The 23,872-nt window shown below is 37.6% G+C and overlaps 3 protein-coding genes across 15 annotated transcripts in view; all 3 read left to right on the forward strand.

Annotated features, from left to right (window-relative positions):
- The window catches only part of LOC127436753 (diacylglycerol kinase iota-like), a 62,703-nt gene extending 57,749 nt beyond the window's left edge, over positions 1-4,954 (forward strand). For all 13 annotated transcript variants that reach the window (XM_051691094.1, XM_051691095.1, XM_051691090.1 and 10 more), the window contains 7 exons: positions 289-413; positions 516-541; positions 789-826; positions 1,074-1,194; positions 1,649-1,685; positions 1,777-1,876; positions 3,437-4,954. In XM_051691094.1, the coding sequence (XP_051547054.1) occupies positions 289-413; positions 516-541; positions 789-826; positions 1,074-1,194; positions 1,649-1,685; positions 1,777-1,876; positions 3,437-3,553 (564 nt within the window). In that variant the 3' untranslated portion in view covers positions 3,554-4,954. The remainder of the gene's footprint in view (positions 1-288; positions 414-515; positions 542-788; positions 827-1,073; positions 1,195-1,648; positions 1,686-1,776; positions 1,877-3,436) is intronic.
- Positions 4,955-5,630: 676 nt separating this feature from the next.
- On the forward strand, positions 5,631-10,935 carry LOC127436736 (apoptosis facilitator Bcl-2-like protein 14). Its single transcript, XM_051691058.1, has 6 exons — positions 5,631-5,698; positions 7,976-8,250; positions 8,379-8,486; positions 8,987-9,045; positions 9,262-9,531; positions 10,363-10,935. Coding segments are annotated over exons 1-6 (750 nt in total). The 5' UTR covers positions 5,631-5,696; the 3' UTR covers positions 10,399-10,935.
- A 390-nt stretch (positions 10,936-11,325) lies between these two features.
- The window catches only part of LOC127436862 (ras association domain-containing protein 3-like), a 54,038-nt gene continuing 41,491 nt past the window's right edge, over positions 11,326-23,872 (forward strand). The window contains exons 1-2 of the mRNA XM_051691313.1: positions 11,326-11,713; positions 22,734-22,865. Coding sequence (XP_051547273.1) covers positions 11,416-11,713; positions 22,734-22,865 — 430 coding nt within the window. The 5' untranslated portion in view covers positions 11,326-11,415. The remainder of the gene's footprint in view (positions 11,714-22,733; positions 22,866-23,872) is intronic.

Here is a 23,872-nt window from a genome sequence, read left to right on the forward strand (position 1 = left end):
GATTACTTTTATGATGCCTTCATGTGCTTTTTGGAGTGTCAAAATTTTGGCTTCTTTTCACTTGCATTGTATGGATCTACAGAGCTGAAATATACTTCTAAAATCATAATTTGTGTTCTGCAGATAAAAGAAAGTTGTAAACATCTGGGATGGCATGAGGGTGAGTAAATGATGAGAGAATTTTCATTTTAGGGTGAACTGTCCCTTGAAGTTATAAAATACAGAAAAACAAATCGAAGATGTTGGCATAGTCAGCATAACGTGTACTTGAAACTTGCAAACATACAGGAGCATCTGCACTTTGTGACTGAAATTTGCCAGGATGAGGTTTTTATCCTGGACCACGAGGCCCCACCTGTGAGCCAGGTGCAAGTACCTGGAATGCCAGATGTGGTGGTGGAACCAAGCTCCAGGTCAGAATCAGCCCAGATGTCATTAATATCTTATTTTTCTGCCTGTTTCCGCGAAAACAATGATGTTTACTTATTTTCTTTGCTATTGTTTCCTTATTGCAGCGTTCCCCTGACTTTAGAGGAACAAGGTACAACCTTCAGAACTTTTTCAGAAATGGTTTTGGTTTTTTTTTTAGAGGTTAACCTCAGGGAAATTTCCTGTTAGAAGTCATGGGATTATCCCACAGGTGACATTCACCAAGTAACAAAGCCTAAAAACTCAAATGACTTAAAGAAATTCCCACATGTTGTAATTCCCTGGAAATTGCTACCTTATGCATAATAATGAGACATCATAAAATTGCACGTCTTGACAAAGTCTTCCGATCTTTCTAGCTCTTTTATCCGCTGCAACCAAAGGAGATCTGTCAATGGTAAGCTGTCTATCTAATATTTTAATACTTCTTTTAAAGTTCTTTAAAGACCAAAAGTGGAACAGTTTTATGGGCATCTCGCATGACTCAGCTGGGAGTGCCGCATGATACTTTGAAACTTGCGCAACCAGTAACACAGCTGTGATGGGCGTGTGTTTTTCAGTCATTGTTTTATTATATAACCACACAAGCATGCATGCAAACGCATGCGCACTCATGACTCATGAACCCGTGCCTGCTCTCACAGGTGTCGAGTTCTTGCAGCAGTGGGGTCAGTTTGTTAGTACGGGACTCTGTGGGCTGCACTGCTTTGCACCTGGCTGCTCAACACGGCCACACTGAGCTAGTGAGTTTCATTCTTGAACACGGTGAGTGTCAAACTAACACAGTGAGTGCACGTACGGCCCTTGTTTGTATATTCAAAGTTTGTTTGTCACATGCTCAACTGGGATGGAAGTGAGTTTTTTTTTGTGTGTGTGTGAGATTCCATCCCATGCCTAAAGAGAAGCAAAACTAAAGGCAATAAGTACACAATTAATGCAATTAAGAGGATATAAATCTCATTAAAAGTTAAAATTCTGTATTGTGTTTAATAGAATTCTGTGCTGGAAATGACCGTGATGGAATAACATTTTTAACATTATGGTCGATTCCTTTGTCATGCTAAGGCTAATTTCATTGCTAACTTTGTATGTATCCTAAATACACAGAATTAAATATTTTTTCATAATCTTTGCATAAATGATGGCCAATAAAAATGTAAAATAAGAATGAAAGCTGAAATATGTTTTTGTTTTGACACTGAGCTTCTGTTGCCTTTAGGTTCAAAGCTGATGTTGGATTTAACTGAAAGTGAAACGTACGTAGTCATGGTTTGCTCTATTTATTTTTCACCCAGTGTGTTAGTGGTGTGAGTTGCCATTTTAATTTGTCCTCATGCCTGCTTTCAGAGGTGAGACGGCACTTCACAGAGCAGCTTCCCAACAACATCATGAGGTGTGCAGACGTCTGCTGGAGGCAGGGGCTTCCCTCAACAAAACAAACTTCCTGGTGAGAATGTGCTACAGCATTTGTTTCAGCAGTTTCAGTACTTGTGCATAACCTCATTTACAGAAAGTTTAACTTTTTAACTTGATAGAGTGCAACAGTCTGGCTCTGGAAGTAAAAATCCCATTCTTTTTTCCATAGGAAAATTGATTTTTAATTATAAATTTAAACCTTTAAGACAGACCTACCGTATAGTGGAATTCTTGATGAAGAAATGCACTACCCATAATCCTGAACAGTGATCCACCAATTAAAGAATGGTGGCCAACAAAGCATAGCAAAAGAGCTCTGCAGCAGCTGCTTGTACATCGATCAACAAAACAACATTAAAACCACCTGTCTAATATTGTGTATGTCCCCCTTGTTCCACCAAAATAGCGCCAACCCGCATCTCAGAATAGCATTCTGAGATGCTATTCTTCTCACCACAGTTGTACAGAGCAGTTATCTGAGTTACCGTAGACTTTGTCAGTTCGAACCAGTCTGGCCATTCTCTGTTGACCTCTCTCATCAACAAGGCGTTTCCGTCCACAGAACTGCCGCTCACTGGATATTTTTTCTTTTTGGCACCATTCAGAGTAAATTCTAGAGACTGTTGTGTGTGAAAATCCCAGAAGATCAGCAGTTACAGAAATACTCAAACCAGCCCATCTGGCACCAACAATCATGCCACAGTCCAAATCACTGAGATCACATTTTTTCCCCATTCTGATGGTTGACGTGATCATTTACTGAAGCTCCTGACCCATATCTGCGGGATTTTATGCAATGCACTGCTGCCACAAAATTGGCTGATTAGATAATCGCATGGATGACTTTTGGTGCCAGATGGGCTGGTTTGAGTATTTCTGTAACTGCTGATCTCCTGGGATTTTCACACACAACAGTCTCTAGAATTTACTCCGAATGGTGCCAAAAACAAAAAAGTGAGCGGAAGTTCTCATTGTTGATGAGAGAGGTCAACAGAAAATGGCCAGGATGGTTTGAACTGACAAAGTCAACAGTAACTCAGATAACCGCTCTGTACAACTGTGGTGAGAAGAATGCTATTCTGAGATGTGTGTTGGTGCTGTTTTGGCAGCACGAGGGGGACCTACACAATATTAGGCAGGTGGTTTGAATGTTGTGGGTGATCGGCGTATATTTGAATACATTTTAATATTTTGCAATATACTTTAAAGTATATAATCTACAATATTTAATCAACAACTTTAAAATCAATAACTTTCTATTTTTCCATCATTTGTAATTCGATTACATCATTCGCAATGCTTCATGGGATTGTAGTTCATTCCCTGACGGTAAGTACACAGTCTTGTACCTTTAACTTTTTGTCCGATTTTCAAATACTTTTTTGCTTCAAATCAAAGTTTGTAGTCTTATGACACATCTCGTTGGTTTGGTTCATGGCTTAGAACTCTTTTATGAAGTACTTTATGAAATCCCTATGGAAACAATGAATGAGAAAAATACCTCCGGAACCAAGACGGCTGTCAGGCACTATTCCGCTTTATTTCCTTTATTATTATCTTTATTTAATAAATTGCCCTTCTTTATTTTTAGGGGAAAACTCCTAAGGACTGCGCCCTGGATGTAGGGAACTCTGAGCTGGCATCATTCCTGGAGAGCCAACCGTTAGATCAGCCCGCTGCACATGAGGATCTGGAAACGGCTGTATGAACGGCTCATATGCACCCGGTGGAAGATTTTTGTACCCGCGCACAGGGGCTGTCGGCACTCCTCCGAGCATTAGAGTATGCTCGCTCTCACAGAGAGAAAGAACGAGAGAGCGTGAGGAAGAAAAGAGAAAGGGAGAAACAGAGAAACGGGTGTATCGAGAACGGCCCAGGCTGTTCCTCTCTTTGAAAAAGACCTCGATGAACAGGAAGAGTCAAGCTGTTTGTTTTCCACTGATGTCACTGTGGGTTTAGAATGTTTTAAATAGGCTTTGTCCTAGATATTATTTATTTATTGCTCTTATTTATTAAACTATTTATTCAAAGATGAATATGATTTTATGGTAAAAAGCCTGTGCAAACATGGATCACAAGTTAGACGAGAAGTATTTAAACATGCCAGAAATGAAGGCTTTTGTGAACTTTCATGCATCACGTTGTGTGCCAAGGACAAACGGGGAAGAACTAAGAGATATTGAAGAGGTTTTGAGTTTAAGGGAGGAACTTGGGGTACACGAGAGCATGAACGATGGACAAAATGATATGATTTGGAAACCCTGAGGCTGTTGAGACTGAAATCTACATAAGACTTCACATATTCTGATATTTTTCATTTGTTTGTGTGCCGTTACAGTGCGTGATTGTGAAAATATCTTTGGAAACTGAGAAAACATCTGAGCCATATTCAGTGCAATATGAATGGATGACATTTGTGCATTTATCTATTTAATATTACATTACATTAATGTTTCAAGGAATCACGAAAGTGTGCAGTTTTCCCACTGATGGCAGCTGATTGGTTTTTCTCCTTTGGCTCGTATGAAATGCTAAGTTGCAGATCATGAAAAGGTCGTACAGTATGTGTTTAGAAAGAATTCACCAAATGAAGGCAAGAAAAACTCTTTGGACAGTGACAACTGATAAAGTGATATTCCTGACACTTGTGTTCACATAGTCTTGTATCACATCATCAGAAATAACCACAGATGTGTCTGCATGAAAATGGCTGTCCATAAGACCACACTGAGCCTTTGATAGATGGATTTACATATGAGTGATCTGCTGTGATATCTCGTATCATCAGTTGAGATTTTAAAGCATTATTGTGCATGGGATTTGGTTACCTCTCTTGGTAATTATGTAATGAAATGGCATTATTTCTCTTTTTATTTAAAGTTATGGAATATATAAATGGTTCAGTGGTTGTATTTTGCTTTATCTTTTAAAAGATGGGACTACTTGATTGTTTTTATTTTCTCATTTCTAAATATCTATTTAAATGTATGAGATCACACTATTTGAGCAGACTTTGTGGACATATTTTACATACTGTAGAACTGTCACAAATCACGTCACTCGATTTGTGGGAATGCTGTCTCATTAAAGGTCTGTTAGATGGAAAGTACCAGTGTTGTTTGTTTTGTGGAAAGTGGTAGCTATGCGTCATTAAAATATGCAGTCTTGACTCATCTGTCACAAAGTATCAACTTTTATCTCATTTATTTTCCCTTTATTGCCTTAAATACAGTAATATAGTAATCGTAGGTGTAAAATGAAAATGTGCAGCACTTTCTATTGTTGTAGTGTAGTGCATGAGTCAAATAGACTGCTTTATTTTATGCAGGTTGCTTTTTGTTATATTTTGAGCCTTGAAGCAATAGTCACAAATGCTATGCGGACAACATGAAGGTGAGTAAATTTTGACAAATGCATAAGTCAGCATGATCTTATAATTAAATATAAATAAATGAATCATTCTGGAATTGATGGGTTGGAGTGTTGCTGACTCATTTAATCGTGTGTGCTGAGCATTTATTTACGCAGTAGTGCCGTTCAGCTAAACATCCAGACGCAACGCAATGAACATCAAAACCGCAGGTGTCTCGAGACGCGCTGAGGTTCTTTTTAACTTAACACGCGGCGTCTAAAAAACGCGGCGCTCCAGCGCGAGACGTAGAAAAAAAAAAAAAACGCGAGACGCGGAGCAACGGCCAAAGACGTCTGTCCAGCGTATGTTTGGCAGATCAAAAGCAACGGAACGCTTTAGACGTGAACAGCCCCTTAGTCTCCGCCTACACAGAGAGCAATACAAATTGAGAAGCGTTACTCCACTCCGGTATAGTATCACAGGCTGGAAACATCGAATAATGTAAGTGGTTTACATTTCATACTATTTACCTAGATAAATCTGTATTAGTGTCTGTCTTAATGTGTTGTCAAATTAAAAATGGTTAATTATAGTTGGCTGTAACTTCCTAGACTTAAGGTAGACCTGTCGTAAATGTAGTAGAAATATAAAAGCCGACATAAGATGTCGCGAAACATAAAGGCGCGCATATGATTCGCACATTATGTTACAAACGTTAAGAAGATATTTGGTGGCGAGTTTCTGATTCGGTGAACATGTCCTGACACAACACCGCAGTGAAGCTCTTCATTTGATACAATAATGTACCAAATCCACTGAAATATCACGATGCTTAAATATCATTGTAGTGTATATAAAGTTACATATGAAAACTGACTGAAATCACCTGATGGTTAAGTTAAATTAAACTGTCAGGAAATTAATATTCAGAATATATAGATTCAAACTCCGTATTTCCATATTGAAACAAGAGTTTCTATCGTATTTACACAATTTGTAGGAATGTTCCTTTAAATGACCTGAGAGTTAAATTAATATTCTGATTCTTAAAGGAATATTCCGAGTTCAGTACAAATTAAGCTTAATCTACAGCATTTGTGGCATAATGTTGATTATCACAAAAATTATTTTTGTCTTGTCCCTGCTTTTCTTAAAAATTGGCAAAAATCGAGGTTACAGTGAGGCACTTACAATGGAAGTGAATGGGGCCAATTTTTGGAGGGTTTAAAGGCAGAAATGTGAAGCTTATAATTTTAGAAAAGCAGTGATATTAATTCTTCTATTAAAACTTGAGTATTGTTTGAGCTGTAAAGTAGTTTAAATTGCACATTTTGCAGGATTACAGGGTTTATGGAGTAATGTCGTCGTGGCGTTGTAAAACTGGATATAACTTTACACAGAAAGATTTAGTAACCACTTGTTTCACACTAACATCATGTTAACACGCATATTGTTTATGTCTTGTGGCTATACTTTTGAAACAGTGAGTATTTTAACGTGTACGGACTGGCCCCATTCACTTCCATTGTAAGTGCCTCACTGTTAGGGTTGCCACCCGTCCCGTAAAATACAGGATCGTTCCGTATTTAAAGATAAAACGATGTGTCCCATATCAAATAAATACGGGCCGCGATTTGTCCCTTATTTAAGCTGGTCAGATGGCATCATGGTGAAATCGTTCCAGATTGCTAATTTAACATTGATGTAAGTTGGAAAATTTGTCTATGGTGGGTAAGGGACCGTCTGAAAACTCCACACACTGTGCTAAAAAGTGCTGATACTGTGGAGGGTGTGATAAGGGATCGTCTGAAAAGTCCACAAATGGTGCTAAAACTATGGAGTTTTTTAAATGTTTAAATGTTCAATAAGATCAAACAATGTGAACTGTGAAAACAAATAGTAACAAACAATAACAAACAAGTGCAGGTGAAGGAAAAAAATAAATAAAATAAAAATTATAAAACAATTAAAAAATACGTATAAACCAACCAAAATGTATACATAAATAAGATAAAGACAAATAATCAAAAAAATAAAAATACAAATATTTTTAACATATAAAAGATGTATTTTTTAATAAGTCATGGGTCAGGAAAGTTCTCATTTTAGCATATAAAAAAGGGTATACTATTTTTATTAATGACGCATATTAACTCTTAATGCGTTTATTGCTAAAACTGTGGAGGATTTAAGTGTCCCTTATTTTAAAACTTAAAAATTGGCAGCTCTACTCACTGTAATCCAGATTTTTGTTTAATTTAAAGAAAAAGAGGACAAGTCGAAATATATGTTTGTTGTAATTAACATTATGCCACAAATGCTGTCGATTGAGCTTAACTTGCATTGAACCTGGCATATTTATGAAATTAAGGTCCTAGTACTTAATCCAAGTTTAATAAAACAATTAATTGCTAAATTTAACAGTTTAACCAACATAACTGATAGGTAATAAAATTACGTGTTTGATTGAATTTTTATAATTAAAAGTGCACTTATTTTACACACAAAAAGTAGTCATTTATAGTAATTTGAAAACACTCATGCATACTCACGAGATAAAGATCCATTCATATCTGTCTAGACAAGTGGTATATTTATCCCAGCAACCTGCCTATTTTTGGACACCATCCAAGATGACTGTTATATTGAGCTGCCAAGCATAAAAATAATAATAATAATTTCACCTTCAGAGTTCAAGTTAAACTTACCCTAAACTCCTTGGTAATGCAGGCTTTTTATCTTAGTATTGTTTGTTCTTTATCTTTGCCTTTTATACAGGGATGAGGAGCAAAGCAACGGCGATGTGCAGGTCCCCGCGTCGGACAGTCTGGAGTACAGACTCCTGATGGCGTACACACGCAAGAGAAGACCCACAGACACGCGCCTGCAGAAGAACATCACAGAGAGAAAGACTTGTACACCAGAAGCACCAGAAGACCACATTCAATTACAGTGGAAGAAGAAAAAAAGGAAATTTCCTTTTTTCTTGTCCTGTTTTAAACCCAGAACAAATGACGATGATTGTTGCCATCAACAGCCAGCGACAACTGAAGGTGAGAGTGTGTGTATTAAGCCTCACATTAAATGTGTGATTTGTGTTTCATGTGATAAAATATGACCTTAAATAACGTTTGAGAAGTGGTGTGTAACGGATGCCATCTGATATAATTTCTTTCATCAGTTTTAGAAGAAAAAGTGGACGACATGGAGGAGATTGCCAGTAAACTGACAGATATATCAAGTTCTGTGCACTTCATTCCATGTGAATTAGAAGTAGATAGTGGAGATGGTGAGTTGCTGTCATCTATGGCATCATATGGCATAATTTTTCTCTTTTGATTTCAGTTTCATTTACATGCAGCCTAATAATTTAAATCTGACTAATTTCATCCAAATCAAAAATACCTCGTGTTTATTCCTAGTGCTGGACAACTGTCTCCCATCTAGAGATGTCTAGTTATTGCTTCCTGGGAATATTTTTAGAAATGTTAGAAAGACAAACATGCCGTCAGCTGACTAGATTGCTTCTTATACTGTGTATCTTGCAATCATCTTGCTGTTATGGTAATATTTAACCTAAATGCTACTCTTTGCATGCAGAGAATGTTGTTTGGAATACATATATTGCACATTTAAATGAATATATTTAGCTGTATTTGTGGTACATACTGTATAAACAGTACATTTGGAATCTGCAATCAGATTGAATTTGAATCTATGCATGTAAACATAGTCACTAAGATACTTTCAGAGCACAGTGCGAATTTTACATCTGTGTATTTTGTGCAGATGTTGTGCAACAAATTGTGGAGCTACTCAGAGAGCATGGCGACGAACTGGATAAAAAGGTCAGTGGATGAGAAGAATGAAAAGTCACTTGATTTCAATGAGGAAATGTTCACCTTGACCACAAGGTGTCACTGCAAACATTGTCAACTTTATAGTACAAAAAGTTTAGACTCAAAATAGATCATTGTGCAACAAGTCAACCATTATAAATTGCAGCATACATACTGTATGTGAACATTTCTGGTGCTCACTGTCTTTTATTCTGAAACCTCTAGATAAAGGCAGACAAGGCATTGAGTAAAGCGCTGCAGTCCTCTATGACGTATGGCTTCTTTAAGAAAGTGATGGACACATTCTGTAGAAGAGTTACCCCAGAGGAGCTGCCGCCAGAGCAGAAAAGAGAGAATGCCACAGTGGCTCTGATCTGCGAAGCCACCAGTCAGCTCTTCAGTGTAGATCACCACCCAATGAACCAGGTGCTGGGCTTTGGTGCCAAATACCTACAGGACACATTCCCCACCTGGATTAGCAGGAACATTGGCAATGTAAGTGTCTTGCTGATAACACAATTATTGACCTTAGGGAAATAACATATAGTTACATCAGACATTTCGGCATAAAAAATACAGTAGAGGTCGACCGATAGTGGATTTTGCCAATACCGATATCTAAGGTGGTGGAAAAGGCCGATAACCGATTACTCGGCCGATAGTTTTTAAAATTGATTTATAGAATGTTAAAAAAAATAAAGTCTTTCCTTAATATGATGGGCACAGACACTGAGGCTACAAGAGTCCAAAAAAAATAAAATAAATCCCAGCAGTTTATTGTGCAACCAAAATCCAAATATTAACCAAAATAAAAATGAAGATATGGTGCATAACATGTCTTTTAACTATAAACAGAGACTTGGCTCCGTTACAATCCTCTGTGTTTAAGTATTTACCAAATTAAGCTTTTTATAGCCTACATTCACTTGGTTAAAACTATTGGCAACTATCGGCATAGATTTTTGTTGATAACCGATGGTCCCAAAAAGCAACTATCGACACTGATTAATCGGTAAAACTGATATATCGGTGTACTTCCAATATAAAACATGTTAAAGACTTATTCTTTGTTTTGAGTTTGCAATTGGTCGAATAGAAGTAATAAAGTGTTATATACATGTGGAAAATGTAGCTAAAAATACTGATTATTGGAGTTTAGAATATCGATACAGGATTGTGAGGTAAAATATCACAATACATAAAAATATAATATATATATATATATATAATTTTCCCCACCATTTCTAATGTTTGAAAAGAAATATATGCACTTTTTGTTATTGTGCCATTTTTTTATTTATTTATTTATTTATTTTTGTCTCACAGGGAGACGTTGATGAATCCAAAGAGGAAGTTCACTGAGCCAAAAACCAAAGAGACGGTCTCCTCATACTCCAGCTGTCTTTCTCAGGGGCACAGTCACTTTATTCATGTCAAAAATAGTTTTTAAAAAAAAAAAATGTATTCATTGTCATCAGGGATCTTGCGTGCACTAGATTCTTGGAACATCTGAGATCAGAAATGAGGAAATGGTTTATAGATCTGAATATAAACATGCAGTAAATAGGCCATAGCATTACAAGTAAACATACAGTATACTGCCTCATAAAATTACACCAAGGGTACTGTATGACTTGAAAATCAGGATTATACATGTCTTGACTGCATATGAAATAATAAATAAACATATTTTTGTAATTTGATAATTAGACAAAACGTGTTCCTTTATGATATGTTCCTTATTGTGAATTTCTTAAGTGTACTTTTGTTTGAAATGCACATATTTCAGAATGCATTTAATTTCAAATGTTTCTTGTTTTTTTGCATTATATTTTAAAACAATATAAAAAATATTTTGTTTACAGTTAGTGCATATATATGACTTTTTTTACTTTTTTTCCCCAATGTTTTAGTATTAAATTATTTTCAAAATCTTTGTCATTCCGTGTAATGATTTATTACTAATCTATCATTAACCCGATACACTTTATCCAAAACTGATTTTCTGTACTCTTATTATCAAGGGAATAAATGGTGAGAGTTGGTGGGTTTGAACCTACAACCTTTGGGTTACTCTAACCACTAAGTCACACCACCCCAGGCGTTTTTTCTTTTATTTTTTTATTGAATAACGTAAAACTGTGTGACTATCTGCTCGGGAATGCGCTCTAGCATCTCGTGCGCAGCTCAGGTGAAACATGACACGCGTCTCGTGCACCTGTCTTACCTGCTCGAGCACAACACCTCCGTCTAAAAGAAATGACTTGGATGAACGTGTTCGCACTGGATATCAAATGAAATGTCCTCTCACAAACTTTGCATATCTAAAACTGCCTCTGTGTTTTCTTTGCATCACTTTCACGCGATAACATTCGCATCATGATGCATCACATTCGGAATAATTCGCCCAAAGCCAAATCCAGAATGTGCAACACGAAGCTGCGCGCGTCTCCAGACTCTCTGCTAAACGACGCGCTACCGCAGGTGGTGGAGAACGGAGGACCCCGGTCTAGAAAAAGGGGCTACAAACCCCCGGATGTGAGGACGATATTCGAACCCTCGGATCCACGCGTGAAAGAGGAGAGAGGAGAGGGACACACGTTTTGTGAAGACGCGGCGGACGCATGGTGCGATGTGTGTTGCGCGTATATCTTCCAAGGTGGTCTGACATGCATAGGTGAGATAACTTAATATTAATCACGCACAACTTTTCCTATTTTAATGGGTTTGTATTATACAGTATATTGAAACACATTAATACAAACATGTTAACTGTTATCCTTCTCAAGATCTGACAGTTTGACATTTTTAATTTTTGAGAATAGGGAGGTGTTCAATTCCACAGTGATATTATTATTATTATTATAATGTGGTGTAGTGGTTTAATAGTCAAACATCTGGAAAGGCTGTAGGTTTAAAGTCCACAAGGTTTGATCCATGTCACCAGTCTGCCCTCGAGGCACGTAGGTCACTGTCTCTTTAAAAAGTATTTTGTAAATTACTTTGGATAAAATTGTCAGCTAAATGGCAATTAATATACAACTTCATACACACACCAGGCAATATGTTGCAGCTCTGTGCATATAAGACTCACCACACACACTAAATAATCACCTACAGCCATGCTGACAGACTGATTTGGGCTTGCAAGTTCATGGTGTAGTGGCTTCTGCCCTTTACATGTTACAAATTACTTCTGGACTGCATTTCTAATAATTAAACAAAACAATGCGGAATACAGCCCTAGTTCATAATTCATTTAATGAATCATCAGTCAATGCAGACTGAACATTTACACCTGAAATAGTCACCGCCAATGTTAGAAGTAAAAAGGTTTACATTTTTTTCCACATTGAATGCCTGGCATTGTTGTTCGCAGTGACAGCATTCCTAAAAAGCATATGCAAATGTAAAGTATTATCTCTACCTGTAACCCAACTACTTCAACAAAGCTTCTATTGTAAATGGTAAAATCCTAAAAAAAAATAATAAAGAAAAAAATAAAATAAAAAATCAATTTGATTAAATTAGACCCTCAGTCAAGTGTTCTCAAAGCCCCTAGTTCTTTCTCAATATGGCTCATTGTGTCACTTGTTTGAACTTGTACTAATTGGTAGTCTATTTACAAGTAACAAACATTGTGTTAACTCGAATGGAAGTTTTTACTTTGATTATTAAGGATTGACATATAAGACCCTTTCATTCTGGAATTGGATTAACTGGTTATGCTGTAGATTTCACACTGTAGATTCAAATAAACTCATGAGAGTTATTCATTCGGGAATCGGACTACACTGGCCATACTGTACAGTGCATCCGGAAAGTATTCACAGCGCTTCACTTTTTCCACATTTTGTTATGTTACAGCCTTATTCCAAAATGGATTAAATTCATTTTTTTCCTCAAAATTCTTCAAACAATACCCCATAATGACAACGTGAAAGTAGTTTGTTTGAAATCTTTGCAAATTTATTAAAAATAAAAAACGAAATAAATCACATGTACATAAGTATTCACAGCCTTTGCCATGACACTCAAAATTGAGCTCAGGTGCATCCTGTTTCCACTGATCATCTTTGAGATGTTTCTACAACTTGATTGGAGTCCACCTGTGATAAATTCAGTAGATTGGACATGATTTGGAAAGGCACACAACTGTCTATATAACGTCCCACAGTTAACAGTGCATGTCAGAGCACAAACCAAGCCATGAAGTCCAAGGAATTGTCTGTAGACCTCCGAGACAGGATTGTATCGAGGCACAGATCTGGGGAAGGGTACAGAAAAATTTCTGCAGCATTGAAGGTCCCAATGAGCACAGTGGCCTCCATCATCTGTAAATGGAAGAAGTTTGGAACCACCTGGACTCTTCCTAGAGCTGGCCGCCTGGCCAAACTGAGCGATCGGGGGAGAAGGGCCTTAGTCAGGGAGGTGACCAAGAACTCGATGGTCACTCTGACAGAGCTCCAGCGTTTCTCTGTGGAGAGAGGAGAACCTTCCAGAAGAACAACCATCTCTGCAGCACTCCACCAATCAGGCCTGTATGGTAGAGTGGCCAGATGGAAGCCACTCCTCAGTAAAAGGCACATGACAGCCCGCCTGGAGGACTCTCAGACCATGAGAAACATAATTCTCTGGTCTGATGAAACAAAGATTGAACTCTTTGGCCTGAATGGCAAGCGTCATGTCTGGAGAAACCTAGGCACCACTCATCACCTGGCCAATACCATCACTACAGTGAAGCATGGTGGTGGCAGCATCATGCTGTGGGAATGTTTTTCAGCAGCAGGAACCAGGAGACTAGTCAGGATCGAGGGAAAGATGAATGCAGCAATGTACAGAGACATCCTTGATGAAAACCTGCTCCAGAGCGCTCTGGACCTCAGACTGTGGTGAAGGTTCATCTTCCAACAGGACAACGACCCTAAGCACACAGCCAAGATAACAAAGGAGTGGCTCCGGGACAACTCTGTGAATGTCCTTGAGTGGCCCAGCCAGAGCCCAGACTTGAACCCGATTGAACATCTCTGGAGAGATCTGAAAATGGCTGTGCACCGACACTCCCCATCCAACCTGATGGAGCTTGAGAGGTCCTGCAAAGAAGAATGGGAGAAACTGCCCAAAAATATGTGTGCCAAGCTTGTAGCATCATACTCAAAAAGACTTGAGGCTGTAATTAGTGCCAAAGGTGCTTCAACAAAGTATTGAGCAAAGGCTGTGAATACAGAAGTTAGAGAATGACTTCACACTGAGCAGCTCAAAGTTTTTTTTAATTCACTGTAAATTTATAGAACAATGGGGACATATATTAGTTTGATTTCATGTACATATAATTAATCTAACTAGATTCTCACATTTTCTGAAGAAAAAGTGAGTGGTGCTTGGCTTGCCTGTGGAAAACCCACTGCCATGATGCTAGGGTGCATGGTTGAGTGTATGGTTGCCAGTGCATTACTATGCAATTGCTACAGTGCTCTGGGTCATTGCTACAGTAGGTGGTCTATGTGGTTGCTTTGTTTTGTTTGTTTTGTTTTGTTTTGCTTCTCTCTCTCTCTCTCTCGTCCTCCATGCACAAAATAATAAGTGTGATTACTTAGAAAAGAGGTATTGTTCATGTCCATAGTAGTACAATCCACCCAATTAATCTATATTACCTTTATTAGTCTATGTTATCAATAGTATTTAACCATGATATTTAAAGTTCCAGATAAAGGAAGGAAATCTGCTGGCATTAAGCTTCATGCTGATAATATTTGACCTGCCATTAATCTAAACTGAATCTCACCAAACTGTGATGTTCAGCAATGCTTTAGTAGCATACTAGCATCACAACAAAGTCTCTATTAATCAAGACACTTGAATAAATAAATAACCACGGTGCCTATTTTCTTTAGCATTGCTCACAAGTTTGACTGACTCAACAATCTTCAACTAGACTTGGTTGTGATTATGTTGTAGATTGTGTTCGATGTGTTTGTCACTGTATAAGTGATGTGTTATTGCTGGGGGCTGTGCAGTCACTGCTGATGTAATGTTTGTTTTACGCTTTTCAACAGGTACAAAAACGCTGCTCAGTAGCGTAATGCCAACATCCACAGACTACCGGCTGAGCAAACACAGACCAGAGCACTAAAAACATATGACTGAAGGACTGGAGTCGAGTCTAAACTAGAGAACTGTTTGACACCAGTGTGAGAAGTTCACAATAACTTTTCAAATATTTCCTAATTTTTACGTCCATTCAATAGAGTTCGACTGAATGACAAAAGTAATGAGAAGTCAGTGCAAAAGAATAGAGTATTTTCTTGACATTTTGTCACAGGCAGGTGTTGATGTGACCTCAAGATGGTTGTGCAGGTGTCCTGTCTGCAGAGCGTTGTTTCAGTGGTCCCATGAAGCCAGTGTGGAATGAAGACTATGTTCTGAAAAGTTCCGTTAGAAACGAAGATAGAAATTCCGCATCACATTATTTTTGGGTTGCTCCCAAAATGGCGCAGACACAACGAGACAGACAGATGAAAAATTCGTTAAGCCCTATCTACTGTATATAGCAATCAACAGAGTAAGGACAGGCTCTGCTTCTTGTTCAGTCGTCATTGCATTATTGTTGTAAACAGACTATTGTGTTGGGAGTCTGATATGAAAAAGAGACATTTATTTGATGAGGAAAAAGCACTAATGCTAAAATGTCATGAAACTTGACCTGCAGTAGCAGGCGACAAAGATGAATGTCATTTTTTTCTGTTTGAGGGACCTCTCTTTATTGAAAGCACCTTGGAACAGAGGAAAATTGTATATAATTTATATAATTTTTAATAAATTAATTTCAATTGAATTCAGATCATTTTATCTTTGAAGAATTTAAATTGAGTGCATATAAAATCTCTGACTTTTCATTGCAGACTTTGGTATCTTTTCAGATCTGAGCATAGTTTGTGACACTGAGTGCGTTTACATGCACGATCTTACACCGATTATGCCGATATTGTGTGTTCTGTGTGGTCATGCAAATGCCTTAAACAGTTTTCTTTTATTGGGGTAAGGTCAGAAACAGTTTAAGCAAAAACTGATCGGCACACATAGATTTTTGCCCATTACCCCGAAGTGTTGTGTGCATGTCTGTTTGCGTTTTTGACATAAAAAGCAGAACTTAAAAGTCTCATGTAAAAGCGGTTTTCTTGTGTTGTTGTACTTTTTGAATAAGCTGATTTTTGGTAGCTATAGCGCATGTAAACGCAACTCTAGAGGAGACTTGTGATGTTGCTGGGATCTTTTTCTCAAGATACAAACCTGAAAAGTCTCCATTTGATCTCCATTTATTCTCATAGCTGTCTAGGACAAACAACTGAGAGATTAAATAGATATGATTTCCGATTTTTCTTTCCACGTGGACCAATTGTTTCCACTCCAAAATAAGCTGTTTCACATTTTCCTGCACTTTTATTTGTGAAGGTGGAATAAACAGCAACATTTGAGGTTAAGTGAAAAAGTTTGAAAACTACAAAGTAGCATTAAAGAAGTAACCTATTTAACAGACAGAGGGACACCTCCACCTGTCCAACACACACACACACACACACACACACACACACACACACACACACACACACCTGTTACACAAGGAGAGAGTGAAAGCCATCTGGTTCATGCTGATCTTAATGTGTTTATACTTCCTTGTTGCCAGTCAGTCTGAGTTCATATTTACTTGCAGAGAAACATAATTTTTCTTTTGCAGTGGAAGTGAAATACAATATCCAGAGACCATCATACTGTGCATGTTTTTAATGAATCATAATTATGTTGTGGGGGTGCAGTAAACATTTAGTTTAGCTGTGTTTACTTGGGCAAGCATCACTATTATATTGCTTATACTGTACTTAGTATGAAGCTTTTTGGTTTATATATAGAGACTTAGGCCAGCAATGACTAGCAACTACCCAGAACACACTAGCAACTGCATAGCAACTAGGGTTGCCACCCATCCCGTAAAATACGGGATTGTCCCATTTTTCAAGATGAATCTGCGATTTGTCCCGTATTTAAGGTGGTCCAATGGCGTCACGGTGAAATTGTTCCAGATTGTTAGTTTAACACCGATACAAGTTGGAAATAGTCTATAGTGGGTAAGGGGCCATCTTAAAAGTCCACACATTGTGCTAAAACATGCTAATACTGTTTAGGGTGTGGTAAGGGGCCGTCTGAAAAGTTCACACATTGTGCTAAAGCTGTTTTTTATTTTATTTTATTGAAAAACAGAAGGTTCAATATAAATGTTCAATAAGATGTAAAAAATTACACAGATCGAACAATGTATGAATACAGTCACTGAGTCACAAAGTCAAGAAGTACAGGTGAAGGAAAAAATAAATAAATAAAAGATAAAAAAACTAAAAAGTCAATATACAGAAACATAGTAAAGTACGTAGTACATAAACCAACACAAATGTATACATCAATAAGATAAAGAAGATAAATAATCCATTGAAGAAATAAAAATAACTATATTTTTATAAGTCATGTGTCAGGAAATTTCTCATTTTAGCAAATAAAAAAAGGTTATCATTTTTTTTGTTATTAATAACTCTCAAAGCATTTATTGCTAAAACTGTGGAGGATGTGGTAAGGGACCATCTGAATATGTCACCCCCCTTACACAACCCCCCTGGTCGACAACTTTACAGAGTGTGTCCATTATTTTACAACTTTGAAAGTGGCAACCTTAATAGCAACACTCTAAAAACCACCCAGAACACCTTAGCAACCGCATAATGCAACAATAGCATTGTGGCAGTGAGTTTTGCACGGGAAAGCAACACTCACATTAACATTAATTTCTGAATTTTTATGTTTAGTGTCTCTGCTCTATATGGGCCGTCTGTTGCCGCTAATGTGTTTGTGTGGTAAACATTTAAGGAACCAAATGATTCTTTCTGTGTCAACATGGCAAGTTTTAGAAATAGGGCCCCAGATATTGCACAGTCATGCCATTGTCTGGATGGGGACAGTTTTGTTTATGTATATGAGTGTGTGAGAGTTTTTTGTCCACTCCTCGGACAAATTTTGATCGATGGTGCCATCCCTCATTATGGGAAGTGCAATTAAGGAAGAGACAGGCCTGCACTACCCACCCGCCCTAGAGACCAGAACCGTGTGTATGTGTGTGCATTAGCCCAGTTCCTTGACTGACGAGACTGCATCTCTGTGCAAACAACAGCACTTTAAGCAACCATTACCCATCATGCCCTAGAATAAATGATCCACTTAATGTGGCGTTTCAACACGCCGCTATCATTGCTCATCATTATGTATGTTTCATTTTGCTCTCTGTTGATCTGAAAGGCTTTTCAGAAGAGCAGCGTTCAGCTAATTCTCTAATTAGTGTAATGTGTATGGAGGTAAAATAGTGCCGAAATGATCTGCATGCGCAAAGTAAGATTTGTAAAATGAAGATACAAGCATGATAGAAAAATCTGTACGCACAGAGTAAGATCTGTGAAAGCGTAAATCAAATTGCAAGTGTAAAAATACTTTTGTTTTGTAAAGGTGTAAATCAAGTTGCAAGCGTAAGAAAAAAATATTAGCAATACTTATTTGCTTTGCATAAGTGTAATTCATGTGTTGTGAATCTGTAATTTCGTATTAACACAAAGTTTGGTGTGTATTCTTCTGACTTCCTTTTTTCGCGCTTACACTTTTGACACTGTTTTTGTGCCTAAACATGGCCAAAAACACTGCAAACCTGCAGTCAGCGATATGCAAGCAAAGGAAGGGTGTCAAACGGATTGACCGCATAGAATCAGTCTGTATGTGTAAAATAAACTACTACAAAAATGTGTAAATTACATGTTTGTGGCATAAATATTTTCCAGAAATAATCCGATATACACTGTTCTGTCTTCCCTTTGTTGCGCTCACACTTTTGGCACTAATTTCTCACTGAAAAGAGTTTTACAAGCATGAGGGGAAGGCGGGTCACCTGATTGGTTTAACAACGTGACAGACTGCTTGTTCTTCATATGGCTCAGCGTTATTCCCCTGGGGATCTCTCCTCTCTTAAATATTAAACTGAAATATACACACCAAATGTACTTTGTGTTAATATGCAATTACAGATTCACAACACATGAATAACACTTATACAAAGCATTAAATTATTACTAATTTTTGTTTCTTACGGTTGGGACTTGATTTACACCTTACACCTATTTTTTTTATGATTTTGGGGTGAAAAATGGACATATAAGATTCACATTTTAATACTGACAGCACTGGATCAACACATCCTAATGAAGTACAGATAATACATACACTTTCTGAACAGTGTTACACTCTTAAAAATAAAGTTGTTTTTTTAAGCATTCATGGTTCCATGAGGAACCTTTAACATGCATGGAACCTTCCCATTGCTCATAAGGTTCTTTGTAGTGGATAAAGGTTCTTTAGACTAGAGAAAGTTTCTTCAAAATGGTTCTTTTAAGACCCTTTCTCTTTATTTTTAAGAGTGTATTTGCAGTCTCATCATGATAGATGATCTGATCTAATATGAAAAACACTTTTGAACTGAATCCTTAAAAATATGTACACACGCACAAAGTGCTTTCCTCTTCATTTGTCCTGTATGTGTCCATCATTTTCTTGCCAAAGCATTCATCATTTGACAGTCAACTCACCCTACTCCGCATGTTGAGAGAGAGAGAGAGAGAGAGAGAGAGAGAGAGAGAGAGAGAAATCCACAATTAAGCTGCTGCCGGATTGTCGGGTGAGAGAAAGAGATGACGAGTTTGTCCTTGTGTTGTGAATGTGGACTGCACAGAATAAGCTGGTTTAACTGATGGGATACCGTGAGTTTAGACCCAGAAAGCCTCATCAGACATATGCTGGACTGGTATGGGAGCAGCATTCTGGAAACTTTCCAGCAAAATTACTCAGCAAGTCAAGGGTCAGTCTTCAGGTAGGTCGTAACAAAAGCACCACTGGAATTTTTCAGCCAGTGAAAAATGCCTCATAAAATCTACGTTTGCATGAATAAGCTTGTAAGTGTTTGTGGTTATGTGTCATGTTCACTCAACAGTGCCAAATGTGAGATTTGTTGAGCAGAGGCTGCTCTTCTAGCACCTCCCTCCCGTGTTTAATCATCCATCTAATGTGTTCCTGGAGAACAGCCCGAAAAAGCATTCTTGAGATTGCTTTTGTTTCATTTCAACATCAGAAATCATTTATTCCCATATTAAACAAAATGGGCATGACTTTCAGACCAAAAGTTTTCACTTAAGGATGATGATGAACATGACAACATTTTGAACTGAAATATGTGCATGCTGTATTATCTGGTACTTTGAGACTAGATGATTTCAAGTAGGCCGGAGATCTGGAAATGGGGGCGGAATCTCCAAAATAGAGTGTGGTTTCTCCAGAAGGGGGCGGGGTCACTCCTAAAGGGGGTTGCACCAACTCCAAAAGGGGCCGACACCTCCATAGACATTTAGGTTTAGGGAAAGTGTTAGGTAAGGGGCTCCCTATATCTTTACTGGCGGTTTGGAGCTCCCGCCCCTTTTTGGAGCTTTGTCTGCTGCTATACCCTTCTCGATGCTTTGATCATGAATATACATAAAATACATGCATGCAAAATACATTGCAATAAAGATTCACCCTATTATAGCAATGGATTGTTTTTAGGACTGCGACTAACGATTAATTTGAAAATCGATTAATCTTTGATTATTTCTTCGATTAAACAGTTAATCGATTGCAAAAAATATATATTTTTAAATATATTAATTTAAAAATAAACATATATGATTGATTGTATAAAAAATATTTATATTATCTATAAATATAAGGGAGTCTGTGCAGTTACTGTTCTTAAAGATGCACTAAGTTTTGCTAATTAAAAATGTTTTACACATAAAGACATGAATAGCATTTTTTAGAAATATGTTGAAAATGATGTACGCTCACATTAGATGAAGACTTCAGTCCTATCAGAAACAGAATAAAAGCTGTTTAATTTTACATGGAGCGGGTCGCCCCCTCATGGGCGCTGCCATGTTGACAACACATGACAACCTGTGTCATGCAATTGACTGAGTTACTACCACAAATAATGATAATAATAATATCAGCCAAGGCTCAAACATAAGAGTACATGTAAACAAAACAAGCAAACCAAACATTCAAACAACAAACAAAATATTCTTAGTAAACAACTTCAAGGATCCAGGACGATAGGTGTCAGTATAGAGTCCAAAACCACAAGTACTGCTGGGACCGATGGGACAGTAAGAGCCAGCTAAAATCTTACTTAGTGCACTTTTGAATTACTATTTCTTGCATTATATGTAGGATTTCCTTTACAGTTACATTTAAACCTAAACTTGATGTCTAAAACCAATGTGTATCAAATGCCACAGTTAAACCAACTGATTGCGCTCCCTTTCTCTGTTGCGATTGGTTTGATTGAGGCAGATGCATTTTTCAAACATGTTCTATTATGCAAACAGTAACTACAGTACTTTTTAACTACAGTAAAGTGATGTCACTGACAGAGTTTCTCAGTGCATGACGTATATATGCAATAATGAAATTGATTGATTTTTTCAATTATTTTGATTATCGATTATTATTGATTTTATTGATCAGTTGTTGCAGCACTAATTATTTTTGATGCTCAAAGCACTTTCAGTTTTGTTTTGCATCATCGTGTTTGGTGTTTGTGTATGTCATTGGAAACACGTGTACAATATGTTTAAGTGTAAACTTTTCTATGTTAAAAATGTGCATGTGCGCCATGTTATTTGCAAACCAACACACTTTGCTTTCTGTTTAGCTGGACCAGCAAAGCCATCACATTTCACTAAAGTTCCTACTGACCAGAAAAAAAATTATTATTGGTGCTTGCTAAGACAAGAGTATCATAGACAAAGGGTTAACTCTTTTGACTTGGCCAGTACGCAACAACCAAGCAGACACCCAGACACCCTAGCAACATAAAAACACACTCCTAGGGGGCCTGGGTAGCTCAGCGAGTAAAGATGCAGAGTCACGAGTTCGAATCCAGGGCGTGCTGAGTGTCTCCAGCCAAGTCTCCTAAGCAACCAAATTGGCCCGGTTGCTAGGGAGGGTAGAGTCACATGGGGTAACCTCCTTGTGGTTGTCAAAATGTGGTTCTCGCTCTCAGTGGGGTGTGTGGTGAGTTGTGCATGGATGCCGCGGAGAATAGCGTGAAGCCTCCACACGTGCTACATCTCTGCGGTAACACGCTCAACAAGCCACATGATAAGATGCACGGATTAACGGTCTCAGACACGGAGGCAACTGAGATTCGTCCTCCGTCACCCAGATTGAGGCGAGTCACTACCCCACCACGAGGACTTAGAGCGCATTGGGAATTGGGCATTCCAAATTGGGGAGAAAAAAATATATAAATATTTGAAATTGATGTAATGTATTTCTAAGTACACCTTTCCCTTTTTTTTTAAATATTTATTTACAAATATATTCATATATTTTTAATATTGGTAGACTTGGTCCTCCATAATCACATTGCAACCTCATAGCAACAACCCACAATACATATTTACAAGAAAATGTAAAAAATCTAGTTCTATTTCATCTTGCAAGAAGTGTTCAAGATGTCTTATTTTAGCAAGTATGCTATGCAGTAACAATGCTGTTTGATTTGTCTTCCTCCCTTACAGGTTGTAAATACACGTGTCATGCCCAGTGCCGTGACCAGGTGGTGCTAGACTGTCATCAGAATGCATCTTCTAATGGCTGCCCACTCAGTCCCCACTCTCAGAACCACCTTAACAACAAGCAATGGTCACACAGTGTAAGTAATATATAATTTATATTCTGAAATACTGAACATACACACTCGCATTCAACAGAATGTCAACAATCACAGTCATCTCTCATGTGTTTGCTAGTAATGTTCAGTGATTACCACAAGGGAGTGAACAATTCCAGCTAAACTTCTTAAAGAAGTCTCAATATTGCTGTGAATGTTGGGCAATGTTGGTATCCATACTCCTTGTGCATGTTATTTTAATGTTCACTGGCAGATAAAAGATTAATGCCAGTCTCATGAAAGCTTTAAAACAATTATGACCATTAGTGGAGGTAACTCTGAGGGTGTAATATTCAGAATATGGTGGGTGTGCCTCAGTTTGGTCATAGTTATTACTGCTTTGCTGTAGTCTTCACTTAGAACTTTTTTATATAACTGTGATTTAAATGATAATACTCTGTTATTTAGTGTCATATGAGTGTATACACAAGCAAACGCACACACACTAATTCCCATTGCGCTTTGCATTGAAGTAACAATAGCTTGTCTGTCAAAAGGAGGATGTTACACTAGAGAAGAATTCTGCTTGTCACCATAGTGTCCGTTTTCTTTTTCATAACACCATTATACAGTAGATGCTTTGTAAACTTTACATTCCTGAATGAAAGACAAGCAGTGTGTGTGTGTGTGTGTGTGTGTGTGTGTGTGTGTGACAGAGAGAGAGAGAGAGAGACTTGGCAGGGTCAACACACAGGTTGGTGTGGTATGTGTGTTATTCATGACAGTCCAGTTCTGCCCCATTTGTGCAAGACATTGGAGTATGTAATTACAGTGTTACCATGGTCATAGAGACTAACTGTGCTGTAACTGGTTTAAAAGCAAAATTGATCTCAGATTATTAGTTCATAAATGGGTAAATGTCATGATGAATAAAGAAAATAAAGCCTGTTAAGAACTGGATAGTGATATTATTTTCATGAAGCAATGCCCAGTTCTCAGTACCCTGAAAGTGTAAAAAAAAATAAAAAATAAAAATATATATATCCC

The sequence above is a fragment of the Myxocyprinus asiaticus genome, chromosome 47 (assembly GCF_019703515.2).
Source record: "Myxocyprinus asiaticus isolate MX2 ecotype Aquarium Trade chromosome 47, UBuf_Myxa_2, whole genome shotgun sequence".
NCBI classification, from domain to species: domain Eukaryota; kingdom Metazoa; phylum Chordata; class Actinopteri; order Cypriniformes; family Catostomidae; genus Myxocyprinus; species Myxocyprinus asiaticus.

Excerpts from the sequence above, each read along its gene's own strand:
- LOC127436736 (XM_051691058.1), top strand. Across the intron at positions 8,251-8,378 it reads ACAGCCAGCGACAACTGAAG|TTTTAGAAGAAAAAGTGGAC; the intron begins GTGAGAGTGTGT and ends TTCTTTCATCAG. Across the intron at positions 9,046-9,261 it reads GCGACGAACTGGATAAAAAG|ATAAAGGCAGACAAGGCATT; the intron begins GTCAGTGGATGA and ends TGAAACCTCTAG.